Source organism: Carica papaya, chromosome 3 (genome assembly GCF_054855325.1).
Source record: "Carica papaya isolate Zhongbai chromosome 3, ASM5485532v1, whole genome shotgun sequence".
Classification (NCBI taxonomy): domain Eukaryota; kingdom Viridiplantae; phylum Streptophyta; class Magnoliopsida; order Brassicales; family Caricaceae; genus Carica; species Carica papaya.
The window spans coordinates 19,934,181-19,955,724 of record NC_142311.1 but is presented as its reverse complement, the minus strand read 5'-3'; the positions used below and the strand labels follow the sequence as shown (position 1 = coordinate 19,955,724).

At 39.2% G+C, this 21,544-nt stretch overlaps 1 protein-coding gene and 1 long non-coding RNA gene across 17 annotated transcripts in view; both read left to right on the top strand.

The window, feature by feature from the left end:
• Positions 1-536: 536 nt before the first annotated feature.
• LOC110812938 (phosphoribosylformylglycinamidine synthase) overlaps positions 537-21,544 on the top strand; it is a 39,518-nt gene continuing 18,510 nt past the window's right edge. For 2 of the 16 annotated variants that reach the window (XM_022039886.2, XM_088216233.1), the window contains exons 1-6: positions 537-1,548; positions 3,423-3,478; positions 6,083-6,148; positions 17,775-17,884; positions 17,983-18,145; positions 18,920-19,012. In XM_022039886.2, coding sequence (XP_021895578.1) covers positions 825-1,548; positions 3,423-3,478; positions 6,083-6,148; positions 17,775-17,884; positions 17,983-18,145; positions 18,920-19,012 — 1,212 coding nt within the window. In that variant the 5' untranslated portion in view covers positions 537-824. Of the gene's footprint in view, positions 1,549-3,422; positions 3,479-6,082; positions 6,149-17,771; positions 17,885-17,974; positions 18,146-18,919; positions 19,013-21,544 lie in introns of all 16 variants that reach the window. The other 14 variants (XM_022039885.2, XM_088216231.1, XM_088216232.1 and 11 more) reach the window with 13 other exon arrangements.
• Positions 3,513-5,405, top strand: LOC148266815 (uncharacterized). Its single transcript, XR_015817914.1, has 2 exons — positions 3,513-3,666; positions 5,297-5,405. It is a non-coding gene; the product is annotated as an uncharacterized LOC148266815 (long non-coding RNA).

Sequence of the window (21,544 nt, the reverse complement as noted above, 5' to 3'; positions counted from 1 at the left end):
TAGCTTTCCATGTTCACTAGGTACTTTAGGATGCTTATGGATTTTTATTGAGATCTTCTTGGTTTATCAGAATACAATAAGAAAATGAGAGCCTCCACCATTGGGTATTTTCAAAATAAAGGTTGATGCATCGGTTTGAGAGTGATGATGAAAATGAGAGCCTCCACCATTGGGTATTTTCAAAATAAAGGTTGATGCATCAGTTTGAGAGTGATGATGATCTAACATGTGCAAATTGGGAGGGACGAATAAGGATTTTTCAATCATTGTTTATTTGAGGACACTATAGAATTAAAGATATTACATATTAAATTTTTATGTTTTTTCAAGAGCTTTTCTAACTTTTTTTTTTTTTTGATAAGATGATTATGATTAAGTAATGTAATATTATTTTTTCTCATAAAAGACATTCGTGGTTTTGTTTTATTTGATTCAATTAAATTGTGGATGCAATATCAAGAATATATATAATAATATATATGTTATTCAAATATATATATATATATATGTATATATATGGGGTAAAACATGAACTTTTCTTGATAAGATACGGTTGCCTTCTCATTTCCGCATAAAAGCAGGCATCCTTCCTTGACCGTTACTTCAAACGAACTGCAGCGACGGGTCTGTTCTCCCTAAGCAACCCAAGCTGCCATATACTTCACTCTCGTTTCGCACATCCGCTCCTTCTGCTTATTCATCTTCTCGACCGTCACCGTCACCGTCACCGTCACCGTCACCGTCACCGTCACCGTCATCGTCATTGTCGTCATGAAGTTTTCAAGCTAAGTTCTCTTCTAGGCTTGGCATGTGTAAAGAAGACAATGAATTGTGTTAACACACTTCCCTTTTCTTCTTCTTCTCCATACTTCACCATGAAAACTTCTCCCCGGAATATTCCCTCACTCTATTTTTCCACTCCTAAACGCCGTCGTTCTCGCGCTTCACGAAGAATCTCCACCACCAAACCAGTTGACAACAGTAACTGCAACAACAAGACTATCCTCGTCATTCCTTCCTCCGATGCTCAAAATCTCAGCTTAGTCCTTGACTTGAACCAAGTAACGGCTGTTGCCTCTTCTAGATTTCACCAATTTCTCGATCTGGGCAGAGAGGCTTATCTGGACTTGCAAAGTCTTATCACCATTGATGATAATAGAAGAATCGTGGTCTCATGTCGCCGGAAAACAATGCAATTTGTTGGAAGTTTGGTTGTTTTGGGATTTCTTTTTGTTTTTGCTATTAGGATTTTGGTTAAAATTTGTTCGGCCTTCAGGCGTGGATTTGAGTCAAAACCGAATGTGGTGGTCAGAAGAGATCGGAGCCTCGGAGGAAGAGAAGTAATCGTGGGGATAAAAAAGAACGATCAAGAGTTTCGGTCTTCGAGAAATCCCGTGTCTCTGGGTCAGGTTTTCGAGAGAAGACCAACTAGTTATCGAGTTCGGGTCAAAGAGAAGCTGCCAAAATGGTGGCCTGAGTCTGTGGCAACTTGGACTTCTGTGGTGAACAAGGAGGATTATCAGAAAGAGGCCAACAGATTAATTCGAGGTTTGTGTTTGTTTATTCTTTAGCATAGTGATTATTATTATCTTTTTCCTGATGCCATTGGAATAGAGGTTATTTTGTTTTTTGTTCTCTAAAAATTGTTAGCATTTTGGAGTTGACGCGAGTCATCTACCATATTTACTTGCTGCTTTGCAAAACTAAGATATGGGGCGAATGAATTTTCGTTCATGGCAATTGAACTATTTAGGTGAATTGGTAAATAGATTATGGTTTAAAATAGGACTAGGATCCTGCGTCAGTTAATGGCAAACAGTTACTTGAAAGGTTGGTATCTATATTTATAATCTGAATGCTACAATCTGAACATTGAGTTTGATGGGATACCATACATTTTATGAACATCTGGAGAGGCTGTTTGGACAAGGATTGGGAAGTGGATGAATATTGCAATTTGCTTGGCTGTTTGACCAAATATAGCTGACGGAAATTGGGGACAGCAGATTTTGGAAACTTGACAAGCAGAAGTGCTTCTCGGTAAAGTCATATTACAATTTCTGCAATAAAGGGGATGATGTTTTGCTGTCAGCACCATATAGGCAGATCTGGAGGTCAAAAACTCCTCCCAGAATATCTTTTTTGCCTGGGAAGCTGGTAGAGGCAGTATCCTTACTATTGATATGTTGAAAAGGAAAGACAACATTTTGGTTAACAGATGCTATCTTTACAAATGTGCTGAGGAATCATGCAATCGTCTCTTATATTGCCCGTTTGTTTACAATATTTGGACGACAGTCTATGGGATGATGGGGTTAAATTGGGTCAGTGCGGACGCTGTTGGCAAGGAGTTATGGGCTTGGTCGGGTATATGCAAAAAGAAAAGACAATTGTTCCTTGTTCCACTTACCATTTTTTGGGTTGTGTGGAAGGAAAAAAATATGAGAGTTTTTGAGAACATAGAAACTGATTTTGTAAAAATTAGAGATAAATGAGTTAATACTTTTGGTTCAATATTATTGAGTCATGACATGAAAGATTGGAACGATATTGGAATGGTCATCGACCACTTGACTGAGATATAAATCTATTTTGTATACGGGCAGTACTCCTTTGGTAGTATTGTTCATAATAATATTTCTCTTTTATTTAAAAAAAAAATTGAACATCTGGAGAGGTGTACTCGTGTTATTTTGGATCTACAAATGCTTCACATGAATTTCTGTTAGTTCATTTTTCCTTCTTGAGTGAATTTCTTTCCTTGATTAACCCTAAGTGGTTTTTATTGTTTTTTCTTTTTTTTCCCCCAACAAGTGAATTTGTTTTAAGTGTTCAATTTTGAAGTCTTTTGCTTATCAAATTGATGGGACAAGCTTGTATTTATTCCAAGAATGATTTTCCTCTCAACCATGTCAAATTTGAATCACCTTGAGATTTGTGGAATTTAGTAATTTAGTAAGGGATTAGCTGGTACAGATTGGCTAAAATAAAATCAAGTTCATCTAGATATTAGTCAAAAGATAAGAACTACTCAATGCTTTCTGGTGATTAAAGCCATGTTGCTTTCAATTGTAAGAGCTTTCTCGCAGTATTGGTATTATCAGCAGCAATAGGAATGGGTTCAGCAGAGAAACCTTCTTTGTGGCCAAAAGGCTTCATAAAGTGTTCGCATCAAGTGCTGGCTTTCTTTGTGTCTGCCCTTTCTTTTTGATTAGTTTTAAAGCTGATATTCATTATGGTTCTCTCTAATAATGATATCTCTTGTGTCTGGGCTTGATATTTTTTTCAATTTGTAAGAAGGCTAAATTTGGTTATGTTTCTACTTTCCTTGTTACAGGTAAAAGATGCACATTTTCCAATTCTTGTAATTGTTCTGGTCATGCTTTGCTTCTTCAAATGCAACTTTTCGGCTTGGTTTCCAGTGATCATGGACAATAGAACGGGCGGAAAGGATATTATGGAGGATGATATAATTCAAGTCAGTGTCCTCTGTGCCCATGAGATATGTTAGTATACTGTTATTTTTTTAAATAAAAAAAGAAATATTATGAACATGACACCAATGGGATGCCACCCAAGAACAAAAGTAACTACACAACATTGAAAGTCAAATATCAATGAGGTTCCAAGATCTTCTCCATGAAGGGAGGATGACCTTTGAACAAGGTAGATAAGGTTTGGGACAAATGATTTTTTTTTTGAAATAAAAAATATAGATATATTAACAAAGCACTGAAGGGATGCAACCAATGTACAAAAGTAGTACATATTTGTTAGGCAATCTATTATATACCCAAAATCATCCACTCTATACAAATTATGCCCAATAATTAGAGATCCAAATAAATGGAACCTATCTAGTCCTAATTTTTCCAATGTCGTTTTCAATTCCTTCAAAAACCCTACCATTTCTTTATTTCCATATAATTCAAAAAACAGTGAGAGGAATTAATCTAATTAGCTTTTTCTTCCCTTTACCCAGACCAGCCCAAGCCCCCAATTCCTCTCTGATCGAACCCGCCACCACCCAGCTGACCCCAAGAAGTCTGAAAATCATAGACACAGCTCATAGACAGCAGAACAATGAAGGAGGTGATAGCCAGTCTCTAACTCCCTTTTACACAAATAGCATCTGTTGACCATCACCATATCCTTTCTCATAAGATTATCCAACGTAAGGCTGCTGTTTCTGCTGGCTTCCCACGTGAAAAAAGCAATCTTTGGTGGGGCCTGCGCCCTCCAAATCTGTTTAGCAGGATAGCACATCTGGCTACAGCCCCTCTCCCCCACAATATAGCCATAATAAGATTTCACGGAGAACTCCCTGTTATTCTTATGTTTCCAGACCAGCTTGTCATTGTCAAGTGAATGAAATTTTGGAAAGCATAAGAAGTAGATTCTCATATTCCTCCACCTCCCAATCATTAAGGTACCTATTTACCATCACATTCCAATTCCCAGGACCCCCATCCCTACTCCACACCTCTTCCACCAGCATATTCTTGTTATGAGCAATAGCATATATTCTGGAAAATCTGTCTCTTAGACAGCCTCCATCCTCCCAGTCATGAGTCCAAAAGTACACATTGTTACCTCTCCCTATCCTCCACCTCACACACTCACTCCAGCAGCCACACTCCGCAGTAATGCTCTTCCATAGACCAGTACCATACCTACCCCCAATGCCTTCCCAAACACCTCTCACATCCCTTGGGACAAATGTTATCTAATGCTATCAAAAAGAGAACAAATCCCCTGAGAAATTGTTCTGTTTCTTTCTTTTATCATCATTCATACAGTACCTATTGGGACGAGGAAAAGTAGTTTCTTTATTTTTGTTGATTATCTAGAATACTACAGATTTGACTTTAAGAATGAATTGTTGACTACCAGATTTTATCGTGTAGATAGAATATTACAGATTTGATTTTAAGAATGTATTCTTGACTACTAGATTCAATCTTGTAGATGTTCTATATTTATTTGTAAATCCCTAACTTCTAGAAACATATTATTGTGCTTTTATCCTTAGTTTCTCATTATTAAAATTTTGTGTAAATACATTTAAATCAGTTCAGGCTATGCAGAAAAATTTTCTCTTTCTCTACTTCTACTATTGTTTCAACATGGAATTAGAGCTATGCCTATGATTGCTGCCTACTCGAAAACCTGATTGTCCAGCACTCCCTAGGGTCTTAGGTTCCTGAAGCCAACTTATTTGGAAGCTCTGCACCTTCCTTTTTTTCTTAGATATGGTGCAGGCGACTCAATTCAGTCTCTACTTTTCTCGGTGCAGCAATACCATTAGTGGGAACAAACTCAGGAACCAGGGAGAGTGCTGAAATGCCGTTTGAATCAATCTTCCTAATGATTTGGCCTCTGGTAGTGGACAGAGTGCGCCAACATGCCATTTGCAGTTGGAAAACGGTGGTGTGCCTGTGACATGAAGTTCCTCGCAGTGTCACACATCTTGTTTTGATGGACAAAAAAGTCGGTTCACCTGCAGGCAGAAAGTAATAGTCGTCTATGACACATTGCCTACTTCACAGCATTGCATGTCTTGGCTTCTTCTTGAACAGAGAAAGTTGACACTCTAGGAGATTGTTTACTGTTTTATAAACAGTAGGGGAAATTACACTAATAAGGTTGCTAAGGAAATGCAGAAGTCAGTAATGGTAAGTTCAGTGCTGGAAGTTTTTTCAAAGAAGAGGTACAGATCCTAAGGCATCTTTTATCACAGCTTGACTCTCATTCATCCACAGTGATCTCATCGAACTTTGTTTAAGTCAGTAGAACATTTCTTGCTATTCTTAAAGAATGAAATAACATGTAAATATTAGATTCATGTGCTTCAAGCCATATGATGAAACATCTTTAAACCTATACAACCATGCTCAGGTAATGATAAAATCCATATTGCAAACAAGTTTTTATTGCCTATTATTGGTAAGGTTCCACTACTAGCAAACCCTCCAGTAGACTCTCTTCTGTCCTTCATGTTCCTGAATTTTCTAGTAACCTGTTGCTTATAAGTACAATCACCATTGACCTTAAATGCAAAGTTGAATTTTATCCTATTCAGGAACTAGAAACCGGGAAAATGGTTGGCTATGCTACATTGCAAGATGGCTCTATGTGTCAGCGGAGGGTAATGACTCTTTGATCTCTTCTAGATTTCGAGCTATAGTAGGCAATTTTATATTCGGTAATAAACGAGATATCCAGTTGCATAAAAGATTAGATCATCCATCTCTTCTTGTTTAAGAAATGATTTATCCTAGTTTTGTTAAGAAGTACAATATAGAGTCTTTGGTTGAATGAATTTCCAAAACACGTAAAAATGTTATATCCTTTGACTGGCAATAAAAGTTACGTATTTTTTATGACTATTTGTTTTGACGTGTGAGGTTTTGCTCAAATGTGTCATTATTTGTCTCTAGTTGGTTTTCTCATTCGTTGGTTGTTGCACTAGAATAGCTTACATTTATCATTTGCATGCCAAAATGAGGTCTTTTCTTGTTTAAGTTAGTACACAGAATGGTCTCATATAGTTCGATGGAAAAATCAAAATTCCTTAAATTGATAGTTACATGGAATACATGGATGGTGCCTTTCATGAGTATCTTGATTTGCGTGTGTGTTAGACTAGTTGCAGCAGCTCTAGTGGCTAGGATGAGATTGCTAAGAAGAAGATAAGACACTTGCTAGAAGTTGCCCGAGTTCTCATGTTCATCATGATTGCCTTTCATGAGTATCAGTATGTTTTGATACTAGTTGTAATACACCCACGCTAAACACCATGGACGCAATAACTTCTTTTCGTCCATACTACTGAACTTCAAAAATGTCATGGATGCAATAATTTTTTTTTTGACCATGGACACAATAAATGGAGAACCTGCTCCTAGCAGTATTCTCTGTGACTTGAAAAATGTCATTGATTTTCTCTTTAAGCACATTGTAATTCTTTCAATCAGAAAGAATTTTCTCAGTTAACGTACTTTCGTGTTAGACTAAGTTGTACAATTTGTCTTTAAAGATGGTGGAGGGGTGAGAGAGTGCCAGATTTTAGTACAGAGACCTCTAAATGACTGGGAGATTGGAGAATGCAATAGGCTACTTGGTACTCTTTCCCAGGTTACTCTTGGTGATGGTAGAGACATTCTTGTGTGGAGCCAGACAGAGAAGGAGTGTTCATTGTTAAATCTTTCTACAGGCAGCTTTTCAGGCATGATGACAGTAGTTAATGTATCCCATATAGGTAGATTTGGAAGGTGAAAGTCCCACCTTGCATCTCGTTCTTTGCTTGGGAAGCTAGCATGGGATGCATACATACTATTGACAAGCTCCGAAGAAGAAGCAAGATCTTGGTGAATGTCTGTTACTTATGTAAAGGGGTGGACGAAAATTGTAATCATCTGCTACTCTGGTGTCTAGTGGCTTATAGAATTTGGACTATGGTTTACAGCATTCTTGGTATTAGTTGGGGTTTTGCCGGTTCAGTGAGGGATGAATTTTGGCTTGAAAGAGGTTGGCATGTAAGAGGAAGCAAGCGGAAGATATCTTGCTTGTAACGGCCCCGAAAATTCAAAAAGAAATGCATATAATAATTTGAGTGCGGAAGCGAAATAAAAGATTAATGTTAACATCCCTTACACAATAACTTAAAAGTACTAAACAACATCACAGAATAAGTTCTCTGAAAGAAATACGAGAAATGAGAAAAATTAAAGAAACTATAAAACATCTAGCATCTACTTGCAGTATTCTTGTGGATCGGGTTCGGGAAGCAGGTCTTCCTGATCTGAAATGGTTAAATAAGGAATGAGGTACACTAGTTCAGTAACGACATCACACTATATCACCGTCACAGAAGTAAAAGTTGGTAGAAAATCAAAACAACCAATGGAGCAGTAGATTTAAACCAATACATTTATTTAAAATAAAACCATTTACCTTTTTTCTTACCATCGGGGAATTGATGGAAACAAATTTCAGAAGCAGTAATATCATACAAATCACAATTTCATGCATAATCAATAACATAAAATATATCATAAATTCGTATGCATTAATAATAACTGATTATTACCGTTTCTCGTTTTCACCAGCCTACTAGTATTCATGTGGATCCATATGGGTGTTCCCGCTACACGTGAACCATTCTCCTTAACAATCTTAATTCCAGGGCCGTCTTCATACTCCATCCGGTATGAGCGCCAAATGACTAAGTCTCCATATCCCGTCTGGTATGAGACTACGTTCGCGGTAGGGTTCCCTATGAACCCGGTCCGTCCACCATCTCTTAGGATATCTAGTGAGGCTGTCACCTTATCTGTTTTCCCTTAGTCTCCGTTACCAAGTTAAACATAATCACATAAACAATAAATATGCACCCGGTAATACAATCATATCTTAAATTCCAAAATCACGCAGTGGTCAAGTGAGACAGTAATACATGCATTTAAAACCATAGAATAGATAAATCAGATATTATAATGCATTTAAACTGTAAAATAAATCAAACAGGAATCGACAGAGAATAATGTTCGGTTCGGGCTCCATTAGCAACCTTAATTAATTATGCATATCTATTTAATTTGTACAAAATACAGTATTATCATTTATTCAAACTTCAATTTCATGATAGGAAATAGGGTGAGAAGTCCTTACTTGATTTGACGTCGAAAAGTTAAATGGTTACTGCGCCTATGGGCGGTCCCTGGGTTCCCTGAATTTTTTTTTTGAGAACTGAAACGCACTTACAGTACCTACAAATGTCCCAAATAACCCAAAATCAGTCCCAAGGCCTGCTCGGCCAATTTCAGAAATCCGGCACGGTGATCCGCCGTGCTCCGGCGACGGCACCGCTGCCCGCGGTGGCGATCCGCCGTGCTCCAGCTGGCTGTTTTCGGTCGAATTCACCCAAACTTGCATCGGCTCCTGTGAGAAAACACACTTAGCGCCCTCGGTGGGCCGAAAAAATGTAGAAAACCGAAACTTACCGACGGTGGGGATTTCCGGTGTGGCGGCTCCTCCGGCTCACGTTGCGGTTGGGTGTTTTGCTCCAGTCAACCTGTAGAGGAGGAAACGGTGGAAAAATTACATCGAACGGGAATCGGAAAGGGCCTCATTGGAGGCGAAAACCGAAACACCCCGCGGCGGCGTCGCTGAGTTTCGGCGTCATTTTCTGGCCAATTGGCCGGTTCTTTCATTCTGATTTGGTCATGGGTGGGTTTGAAATCAAATTATGAGCAAATGGTAGAATTTTTACCTCGTTTGGCGATCGGAAATTGTTCCGGTGCGGCGGCGGGTGGCGGTGGTCGGCTCCTCGGCGGCTGGGCTATCTTCTCCGGCGAGGGGCTCTGGCGGCTAGGGTTAGGATTTGGGTACGGATGGGGTTATTTATACCCATCTGCTTTTGATCTAGGCCGTCCATCGCTTTTAATCTGGACCGTCCGATCGCGATTAAATAGGGAGTGAATTTGGGCTGTTTATCACGATTCAATCTGGGCCGTCTGTGCACGATTCAATCTGGGCTGTCCGTGCGCGATGCAGTTTGGGCCGTTCGTGCACATTTTTTATCTGGGCCATCAGTGCGCGCAGGAATGAATCTCAGCTGTTCGATCGCGCGCATGCGGATCGCGCACGTGGCTTCCCCGCGTGGCCTCCCGCGTCAGTGTCGTATGATACCGACTGGTACTTCATGTAGCCTCCTTTGGTGTGTGGTTCTGCCATTCGACCTTTACAAAGGAAATTTTCCGGTTGCGGAGTAATATGCTCTTTCGATCCGTAATACCGATTGGTACTTCATCGTATGATAAGGCTTCCTGAAGTGGGAGAGATTCGTGGGCCAAGACATGAGAGGAGTCCGGGTTGTATTTGCGTAGCATGGACACATGAAACACATTGTGGATCTTAGAAAGTTCTGGAGGCAGTGCTAGTCTGTAGGCGACAGTACTAATCCTGTCTAAGACTTCAAATGGTCTAATAAATCAGTGGTTCAGTTTCTCCCTCCCGCTGAACCTACTAATTCCCTTGAAAGGAGTGACCTTAAGGAACACCCGGTCGCCTTTCTCAAACGCTAAATCTCTCATCCGAGTGTCCGCATAACTCTTCTGCCTGCTCTGAGCCGTCTGAATGTTCTTTCTGATCTTAACTATTTTGGATGTAGTCTCCTCTACCAGCTCCGGGCCGAACAATTTTCTATTGCCCACTTCTTCCCAACAAATCGGCGATCTGTATGGGCGCCCATATAACGCCTCATACGGAATCATGCCAATACTCGCTTGGTAACTGTTGTTGTAGGCGAACTCTATCAGGGGTAGATGGTCGTCCGAGTGGCCCCCAGAGTCAAGGACAAAGTTTTGAGCATATCCTCAAGTGTACGGATTGTCATTTCTGACTGTCCATTAGTCTGAGAGTGGAAGGCAGTACTGAGGGACAGCTTCGTTCCCATAGCTTGCTGAAAGCTACTCCAAAATCGAGAAGTGAACTTGGGGTCCCTGTCGGACACCACTGTTACTGGGACTCCATGCAATCTGACTATTTCCCGGATATACATTCTTGCCAACTTGTCCAAGAGATCAGTCATCCGGATGGCTAAGAAGTGGGAAAATTTGGTAAACCGGTCAACAATTACCCAGATGACATCATTTCCTGAGCGTGCCTTAGGTAACCCTGTCACGAAGTTCATAGTGATATGTTCCCACTTCCATTCTGGGATCGGTAATGGTTGAAGTAACCCACCTGGGCGCTGATGCTCTGCCTTGACTTGCTGACATACCAAGCACTTAGACACAAAGTCGGCTATATCTCTTTTCATCCCGTTCCACCAAAACCGGGGTCGCATACTTTGGTATATTTTAGTGCTTTCGGGATGTATAGCAAACTTTGAGCTATGGGCCTCTGTCATGATGTCTTTCTTTAACTCACTGTCACCTGGAACACACACGTTGTCCTGAAATCGGAGTAATCCATCGGCGGAGACTCGGAATTCTAAGCTAACCCCTTGTTTTGCATCATTCTGGAGGGCTACTAGGGTGGGATCAGTTGACTGAGTTTTCCTTATTCTCTGGATTAACTCAAGGCTGAACAGTCGGATGACCCAAACATGTGACTCTCCTCAAGTTCTGAAGCCGAACCTGTTGTGTGGCCCAAATCTGCCTGTATTTTGAAACCATTAAATGAGCTAATATACCTGCACTTTTCCTGCTGAGTGCATCAGCTACCACGTTGCCCTTACCCAGATGGTACAAGATGTCACAATCATAGTCCTTAAGAAGTTCTATCCACCTTCTCTGATGCATGTTGAGATCCTTTTGAGTGAATATGTGTTTCAAACTCTTGTGATCGGTATAAATCAGAAAGATCTCTCCATATAAATAATGGCACCGAGTCTTCAAGGTGTGTATTATTGCGGCAAACTCTAAGTCATTGATGGGATAATTTTTTTCATGACTCTTTAATTGTCTGGATCGATAGGCTATGACCTTCCCATGCTGCATTAAAACACAACCCAGGCTTAGATAGGAGGCATCACTATAAACTGTATATCCCCCCGATCCACTCGGCAAGGATAGCACAGGTGCAGTAGTCAGCCGCTTCTTTAGTTCTGAAAAATTTCTTCCACAATCTTCATTCCACTTGAACTTGGCATTCTTCTTTGTGAGTCGGGTCAGAGGAGCAGCTAGACTAGAAAATTCCTCAACAAACCTGTGGTAATAGCCTGCCATTCCCAGGAAGCTACGGATCTCTTTAACTGATGTCAAATTCTTTCAGCCGAGCACCGCTTCAACATTTTTAGGGTTCACTGATACTCCATTCTTAGATATGATGTGTCCCAGGAAGGTGGTCTGCTCAAGTCAAAATTCACACTTACTCAACTTTGCATACAGTTTTTTTCTTCTAAGAACCTGCAAAACCTGAGCTAGATGGTGAGCATGTTCTTCTCTGCTTTTTGAATAAACCAGAATGTCATCGATGAACGCGATAACAAATTGATTTAAGAATTGTCTGAAGACCCTGATCATCAGATCCATGAAGATGGCTGGGGTGTTGGTTAGCCCAAACGGCATGACCAGGAACTCATAGTGTCTGTACCTAGTCTGAAAAGCTGTCTTGGAGATGTCTTCTGTTCTAATTTTCACTTGATGGTAATTTGAACATAGGTCTATTTTAGGGAAGACCTGCGCACCCTCCAACTGATCGAAGAGATCATCAATTCTGGAAAGGGGATACTTGTTCTTGATTGTAACTCTATTCAATTCTCTATAATCAATACATAGTCTCAATGTTCCATCTCCCTTTCTGGTGAAAGTGACTTCGGCACCCCAAGGGGACACACTATGTCTGATAAAACCACTGTCCTACAATTCAGTGATCTGTTTCCTCAGCTCCTCCATCTTAACGCGGCTCATGCAGTAAGGAGCCACCGAAATAGGCTGGGTGCCTGGTTGTAGATCTATGGTGAACTCGACTTCCCTGTCCACTGGCAGTCCTGGTAGTTCGTCCGGAAACACATTTGGAAAGTCTCGGACTACCGGAATCTCTTGAATACAATTCTCTTTCTTGAGTTTGCCCTGTACCACGTCCCGGTCGGCTTCGGCATCCTGCTGGGTGAGGTTGTAAGCCCTGCTCTGGATAGGAGGTCTGCCCTGATTCTGGTTCCTTGGGCACTCTCTCGCATAGTGTTAGACACTACCACAGATGCGACAGGTGTTGTTGAGGCGGTAGCATGGTCAGTCCTCGTTATTCCTGCCGCAATGCTGACAGATCTTATCATGTCCTGCCACTGGAGCCTGAGGGGGAGCCTGGATCACCGGTCTGAGCCTCTTGTTTTGTTAGACAGGCACAGTAGGTGCTGGTCTGCAGGGTGTAGCTGAGGGTTTATGGTTCCCTGCTGACTGAGGGAGGGTGTGGAGGCTCATCTCCACTAACTGTGCCTTGGCCAGAATGGCCGAATAAGTCCCGAGCTCCAGTACAAATAAATGTTGCTTGATCTCTGGGCGGAGGCCCCACTGGAACCTCCTAGCCTTCCTGCCCTCATCCAACAACGTCTCAGGGGAGTATCAGCCCAACTCCAGGACCTTACGAGCATATTCTGATGCAGTCATGTTTCCCTGGACCAACTGGACAAACTTCATCTCCTTCAGATGTCGGATGTGCTCTAGGAGGTACACTGCATGAAAGGCTGCTAGGAACTGTTTCCAAGTAACTGGAACAGACAGGGTGGTCTGCTTGAGTTCCCACCAGCGGTCTGCTTCTCCCACTAACATGTAGGTTGCAAGGGTGACCCTCTGCTCGGGAGTCACCCCTAGGGTCTTGAAAGCCTTCTCCGTCTCCGCCAACCAGTACTGGGCATCTTCAAAAGAGGATTCCCCTACAAAAGTAGATGGGTTCAGTCTCCTGTACCTCTCTATGTAGTCTGGGTCAATCGTGGGAGGAACTGGGTCCCGTGGAAGAGGAATTGGGCCAGGCTGAGGATAGACTAGGGGGCCCTGTGGTGGTACTTACTAATACGGTGGGGGCACTGGATTATACTGTGGCGGTGCCGGGCAGTACTGTGGCTGGGGCACCGGATTATACTGCGGTGGTGCCGGGTAGTACTGTGGAGGAGTAAGGTCGTACCGGGGTGGCTCGAGATCCTCTCGCTGCAGTGATGGCTCAACTTGTGGCAGCAGGGGAGGGTCAGGTAGCTCCCTCCTCTCCTCTCGACCCTGCTGGGTAGCAATGAGTCTCTCCAGCATCTCAAATATTTTGTCAACGTCTTCCCGAAGCGAACCATCCCAGGCTGCTCGGTTTAGTGGGGGTCTTCCTCTTCTCATCTCTCTGTACCTGCATTTCGCAAGGAAGGGTTGAGTAATGATTCATTGGTTTGTTGTTTCTCTAAGTATTATTGTGTAAGGGATAAGTCCAAGGAATGCGGCTCTGATACCAACTATAACGACTTCGAAAATTTAAAAAAAAATAAATACAATAATCTGAGTGCGGAAGCGAAATAAAAAATTAAGTTAACATTCCTTATACAATAACTTAAAAGTACTAAACAACATCACGGAATAAGTTCTCTGAAAGAAATATGAGAAATGAGAAAAATTAAGGAAACTATAAAGCATCTAGCATCTACTTGCAGTTTTCTTGTGGATCGGGATCGGGATCGAGAACCAGGTCCTGATTTGAAATGGTTAAATAAGGAATGAGATACACTAGCCTAGTAAGGACATCACACTATATCACCATCACAAAAGTAAAGGTTGGTAGAAAATCAAAACAACCAATGGAGCAGTAGATTTAAACCAATACATTTATTTAAAATAAAATCATTTACCATTTTTCTTACTATCGGGGAATTGATGGAAACAAATTTCAGAAGCAGTAATATCATACAAATCACAACTTCATGCATAATCAGTAACATAAAACATATCATAATTTCGTATTCATTAACAATAACCGATTATCACCGTTTCTCGTTTTCACCAGCCTATTAGTATCCATGGAGATCCATAGGGGTGTCCCGGCTACACGTGAACCATTCCCCTTAACAATTTTAATTCCAGGGCCGTCCCTATACCCCGTCCGGTATGAGACTACATTCACGGTAGGGTTCTCTATGAACCCGATCCGTTCACCATCTCTTAGGATATCTAGTGAAGCTATCATCTTATCTGTTTTCTCTTAATCTCCGTTACCAAGTTAAACATAATCACATAAACAATAAACATGCACCCAGTAATACAATCATATCTTAAATTCCAAAATCACACAGTGGTCAAGTAAGACAGTAATACATGCATTTAAAACCATATAATAGATAAAATAGATATTATAATGAATTTAAACTGTAAAATAAATCAAGTAGGAATCGACAGAAAATAATGTTTGGTTCGGGCTCCATTAGCAACCTTAATTAATTATGCATATTTATTTAATTTATACAAAATACAGTATTATCATTTATTCAAACTTCAATTCCATGATAGAAAATAGGGTGAGTAGTTCTTACTTGATTTGACGCCGAAAAGCTAAATGGTTACTTCACTTATGGGCAGTCCCTGGGTTCTCTGAATTTTTCTTTGGGAACTGAAACGCACCTACGGTACCTACAAATGTCCCAATAATCCAAAACCAGTCCCAGGGCCTACTCGGCCAATTTCGGAAATCCGGCACGGCGATGGTACCGCCGCCCACGGCGGCGATCCGTTTCGAGTTGGTTGTTTTCGTCTGTTTTTGGCCGAATTCAGCCAAACTTGCATCAGTTCCTGTCAGAAAACACACTTAGGGCCCTCAGTGGGCCGAAAAAACGTAGAAAATCGAAACTCATCAGCGATGGGGCTCTCTGGTGCGGCGGCTCCTCCGCCTCACGTTGCGGTTGGGTATTTTGCTCCTGTCAACCTGTAGAGGAGGAAACGGTGATCACAACGGTGAAAAAATCACATCGAACGGGAATTGGGAAGGGTCTCATTGGAGGCGAAAACCGAAACACCCCGTGGCGGCGCCGCTGAGCTTCAGCGGTGTTTTTCGGCCAATTGGTTAGTTCTTTCACTCCGATTTGGCCATGGGGTGGGTTTGAAATCAAATTCTGAGCAAATGGTAAAAGTTTTACCTCGTTTGGCGGTCGAAAATTGCTCCGGTCTGGTGGCGGGTGGCAGCGGTCGGCAACTCGGCGGTTGGGCTGTCTTCTCCGGCGAGGTGCTCTGGCGGCTAGAGTTAGGGTTTGGGTGCGGATGGGGTTATTTATACTCATCTGCTTTTGATCTTGGCCTTCTATCGCTTTTAATCTGAACCGTCCAATCGCGATTAAATAAGGAGTGAATTTGGACCATTCATTGCGATTCAATCTGAGTCGTCCGTGCGTGTTTTTTATCTGGGCCGTCCGTGCGCGCGAGAATGAATCTCAGCCGTTCGATCCCACGCACATGGATCGCCTACGTGCCTCTCCTCGCGTGGCCTCCCGCATCAGCTTCTCTGCCACCTAGCGCATCCTGGTTGGTCGGGGCTGCTGACCGGGCAGCTGATGTGGCGTAACTTTTTTAAATTGCGTTTTGACCTCCGTTTTCCGATTTTTCTTTCAAAAATACTCCAAGAACCTAAATTTTCACCATTTTTCTCCAAAATTGTTTTCAATTAAATTCTCAATTATTTTTTTTCACAATTTTTATTATTATTATTACTATTATTTTTATTAAATCAAATTAAAATAAAATAAATTAAATTCAATTCAATAATACATATTTATATTTATATAGAAATAATAAAAATAAAATAAAATAAAAATAATTGGGTATTACACTACGTACTATTTTCTGGGTTGAATAGAAGTAGAGAAACAAATGGGTTTTTGAGGGGATTGACGATATTGATGGATATGATTTACTTAAAAATAGATGGATCCAAATTCTAGGTTTCTTATTGACGGGCCATTATATTAATTCATCTATGAAATTAGGGAACCTTCTAGATAATGTAATTGATTTAGAAATAATTTTGTAAATGAGTGGCACCAAAGCACATAAGAAAAAAAAAAAAATTTTGTCTTTACAAATCTGTGTGTAAAATGCACACACTAAAAAGAAAACAGTGAACAATGGAATACTTATTTATGATGGATAGAGTGTGTTTTAACTTTAAACACCTCTTCATCAGATTTCATTTGTATGGTAATGGGTGAAGGTTAACTTGGCTAACTTGGCATCAATCTTAGCAGGGCAGCAATTTAGTTCATATTATAGTCCTTGGTTTAACATTTGAGAATTGCAAGCCTTATCATACTTTTCTTTTTCTTGAATTAAGCAATTCCTGTCATACTAGCTTTTTAATTTTAAGCAGCCTGTTTTTTTGACTCTGCAACTGTTAAGTGATCCCATATAATCGTTGCATTTAGGTGGCTTGTTTAATTTGAGTATATGGAACCAATATTGTCCTGACAGGACCAACGTTTCGTAAAACTTTTATACGCTTAGCTAATCGATGTTTTATCTGCTTTGCACCTCAGATTGTCTTTCACGATCGGATTTGTACCAAAAAACTATGTTATTTGAAATCAGTTTTTTCCCTGCAGAATATTGTTTCGGAAATGTGCTAAAATTGGTTTGGTGTCTTATAAAATCAACTTCTTTCTTTTTTCTTCTTTTATATATATAGATATTATATATATATGTCCGCATATGGAAATACATGAGCATTTGTCATCTGCTGGATGCGGGATTTGGCATTTGTCATTCTATGCTACTTTAGATGTGTAAATTTTAGTAGCATGTTGGGAAAAAATTATGTGCCAATCAATTTTGTAGATGGTGAATCGTGAACAGTGAAGACGTGCAAGACTAAAGTTTTTAGAGGGATAGAGTGCTTGTAATTTTATTGAGTATTGGTTGGTTTATTTAAAAAAGAACAGGCAGACCATATTTCCTTGCAAAATATAGATCCTTGCTTCAGTCTTTATAGATAAGTATTGCCTTCATATCCTGCTTCTGTGCCGGCCTCTTAATTGATGTAAACTTTTTTTTTTTTAAAAAAGTACTTAATATATGGAATAATTATATGATCATATTGTAAGTCATCAACATCTTTCTCAGAACTTGTTCTTTTTTAACCTTTGTTAAGAGAACATTGAACTCAGGCAATAAATTTTAAGTTGCCAAGGAGCTCTATGCTATAATTTGCACAAATCATAGTTACTTTTAATCATTGTGATTTGATCTAAACTTTCTTGCTACAAAAATTGATCATTCAGTAATATACTGGACTTCTTTTGCCTGTATGGTCAGCAGCTACGTAGAGTCTGCAGGATAGCTGGAGTAGGAGTCACTATTGACCCAATAAACACCAGAGATTCATTCTATCGCACGTCGGTTGAGTTTGTTTTAAATGTTTGCAGCAGGTGGGGCTTGTTAATTCAGACTGTTTCTTAGGTTCTGGACAGTGGTCTTTATTCGTATCTAGTTTTCTTCTTTGGTTCTAATTTGTTTAGGAACTCAGCAGGGCACCTTTCCAGTCAACCTCTGTTGAGATTGACTATGAAGATGCTCGAGAGTTTATTGCTGGGCTTGCCGAGAACATTGGGCTTGAAAAAATTCGTGCTGCAAGAATGGTATCTGCGGCTGTTGCTGCACGCACGCGTTCGTGTTTTCTGCAAGCTTGGGTAATTATTCTGCCATCCTCATGTGTGCTTGCATTTGGATCAATAACTATTCTTGTTTGCTGCTTGCTTAGGCACTTATATAAGGCTACAAGTGGTACCCCAAAACATTTTTTCTGTCATAGGACTTCTGTCAGTAATTATTTATAAAATTACATTTATGATTCTTGTCATTGACGTTGGTGGAGTAATAAGTAAATTAAAACAGCATAAATTTTAGTCAATGCTGAAACCCAGTTCCAACTGGATCTTGCGATGGTCAGTTGAATTTCATTACTTGTTTTATGCTCTAGGCTCCTAATTTTTAAGTTTCAATTTATTACTCAAAAAGGTAAAGTTAATAGAAACACTTCATTTTGTGATAGTTGGATTTTTTTTTGTTTATAGTACTTCATGAGTCAGAAAACTTTTATGATTCTGAAATGCCATTTCTAATATTGCTAGTTCTAGACAACTGTTAGAACCAAATGCATAACAGAAGAATTTGAGAATAGCGAAAAAGTGCAGGAAAGCATAAACCAAAAGAAGAAGGAAAAAAGATGAAAAGAAAATGCATTGCAGACAGGTCCAAACTAGTCCATTTTCATTTGCTATCCATGTTCAGGAATGTTATGTGTCATCGGGGTGAGAGTCTGGTTGTCCTTCCATATTTTCATCTCACAGAAAGATACAGCGTAGGGAAAATTTAACATCTAGGATTGTCTTGATAGTTTGGGATTTCGTCTGTTAAAAATATCATTGTAAAGCTTGTGTTTCATGCATTATTTCTTACTGCAGGCTTTGGAAATGCAATGTAAACATGATGAAGCAGTATTGGAGCTGTCAAAAATATGCCTTGTCCATCGCATATTTCCTCCTGATGAGTTCTCTGTGCGTTCTTTTTCTTTTTTTCTATTATTTACCAAATATTAGAGTTTTTTATAGTTGTGCTTTTGAAAATGCTAACAGAACATCTAGCCTACTCATGGTAGAGCTTAAAAAACTTTCCGATTTTCATATAAGTTTGTGTGTATATTTTATATTATGCTTATACATACCAGATATGTATGTATGTATATACATGTAAAAAATATATATATATATTAAACATGCATGTATTATAGCATGTACATGAAGGTTCCACTAAAATAACTTTTTTATCTTTTCAAAGTCAAGAAATTTTCACTTTTATTTTCTCCATATTGCGTTAATGTTCAATGGCCTTAATATTTTTGCCCCATTATTTGTTGCTAAGTGCTTATTTACTCATTGCACAAGACATGAGTTTGCCTTTTTGTTTTCAACATTCTGTTATGGGCCTTATGAACATATCAAGTTATAGGACGATTAACATAAAATTCAGTTGCTATTTACGAATATTTATGGGCTTTTCTTCCTTTACCTATTTTGATCTAGGTATAGGCTCAAAAGTTGATAAACTTTTCTTCATACAAAATTCTGTTCAAAGGACAACAATAGGGTTTTATCAAAAGGAGAAAGAGATAGTTACTCTGGAAGTTATTTAAGTTATCTAGAGTCTAGTAACTACCTTCTTGTTTTATCCTTAACTTATTCTTAACTTACTAACAACTAATACTTAATATGTAATTTGAAGAATGCCTAGTCATGTGTAATGTTCGTCGGATAATCTGATTCTAGATCTTTCTTCTTTCCCTCGTTATGATTTCTTAAACGATTTATTGTGAATTATTTCCAAACCCATCAAAGGGAGCTTGACACATTGGACCTCGTTAGAGAGAATTCCTATCTCTACATTGTAATTATAATTATACTTATCTCTTTATTAATGATAGAATTCTTTAAATAAGATTAAATGCATTACATTATAGGAAATCTTTATTATTTAGGTTTCTCATAGCAAAAATAAAGGAGATTCCTAAATTAGGAGATAAGTCTCCAAAATAAATTTTAGTTTGAAATAAAATATCCAAAATAAAAACTAATTTCCTAAATAAAAAATAAATTTTCCTAACTAAGAGATATGTTTCTAAAATAGGGTAAATCTTAACCATATAATAAAAAAATTAATTCCTAAATAAGAGATAAACTTTACTAACTAATAGATAGATTTTCAAAATATGATAAACCTAAACCATATCAGCTCCTTATTTGCCTTTTCTGCAATAAGAACGACCCACAAAGGAGTCTATAACATCATACTAAATGCACTTAAATACATAAACAAACTAGTTATTATTAGGTGCAACTCCTTTCTTTTTCTTTGGAATAAAAAAGTGTATATTAACTGATTGTTTTGACGTAATTTATGAGTAAAAAAGCAGTAGGAACAAGAGTGAAGAGTGCAGTAGCAATAAATGCAAGATTATTCACTAACACTTGGTTTCTATTTCGGTTGGAAGTATAATCAACTTTCTATTAAGGATATGACAGAAAGAAATAATAGAAAAAGAGCTCCAGTATAAATATCTTCCATATATACCACCACTGATAAATACCAGAGTAAGTGATATTCGTTGGGCCAAGAGCACCCTCTCGAATAAAAGCTTCCACAGCCGGTTGCTCGAATAGTACAATCCTTTGTCACCCCAAAATGAAAGGGATTGCAACCTGTGTATAAAAATAGTTATATGTCTAACACAATATCTATCAGGTTCCTAGATCCTTACTAAAAGTTAGCTGTTGGCTTATTAATAAAAAACCTATGAGTATGGAATCATGTATCTTTAAATCTATTAAAGGAAAACTCTATTACTTTAAAAGTCCTATTTCTCTCATTCTAAATAACCTAAAAGGTAACTGGAGGGATAAGTTTTAAAGATTACTTATCACAATGGATGTCATTCCAAGTCCAAAAATCTTCCATCACAATGTCAGCTATAACCCAATTAACAGCCCAACAAGCTATAAAACAACGTTCACAGTTGGTGAGCAAACAGATACCAAAAGAGGATGTGGTTACATGTCTCTGCTCTTTTTTTTGCATAAATAACATATGTTCACTTGGATTTTCCGCCTTAGAATTTATCCAACGTGATAGTCTACTACCGTACAGCTTCGCATGCAACCCCTTTTCTTTCTCCTTCAATTCACTTATCAAAAGATGTTATCTTCCCATTAATATGGCCCTCCACACATTCTCTCTCCCTCCCTCTCTCTCTCTGTCTTTCTCTCTCTCCCCATCTATCTCTCTGTCTGTCTCCTTCTCTCTTCCTTTGAACCTATTTGATTATAATTACTTTGGTGGTGATGTAGCTTGAAGAGCCCATGAATTAAATTCTAGCACATGGTATATATGACCATCTACCATTAAACTTAAAATATACTATCAAAGACCATAAATATTTTACCTTCCTCTTGTATGTCTTTTTCATTAAGATGTTAATCCCTTGATTATTTTCTTTTTTTTTTCTGGTTACCATATGTAGTTGCTTCTGTGCGTAG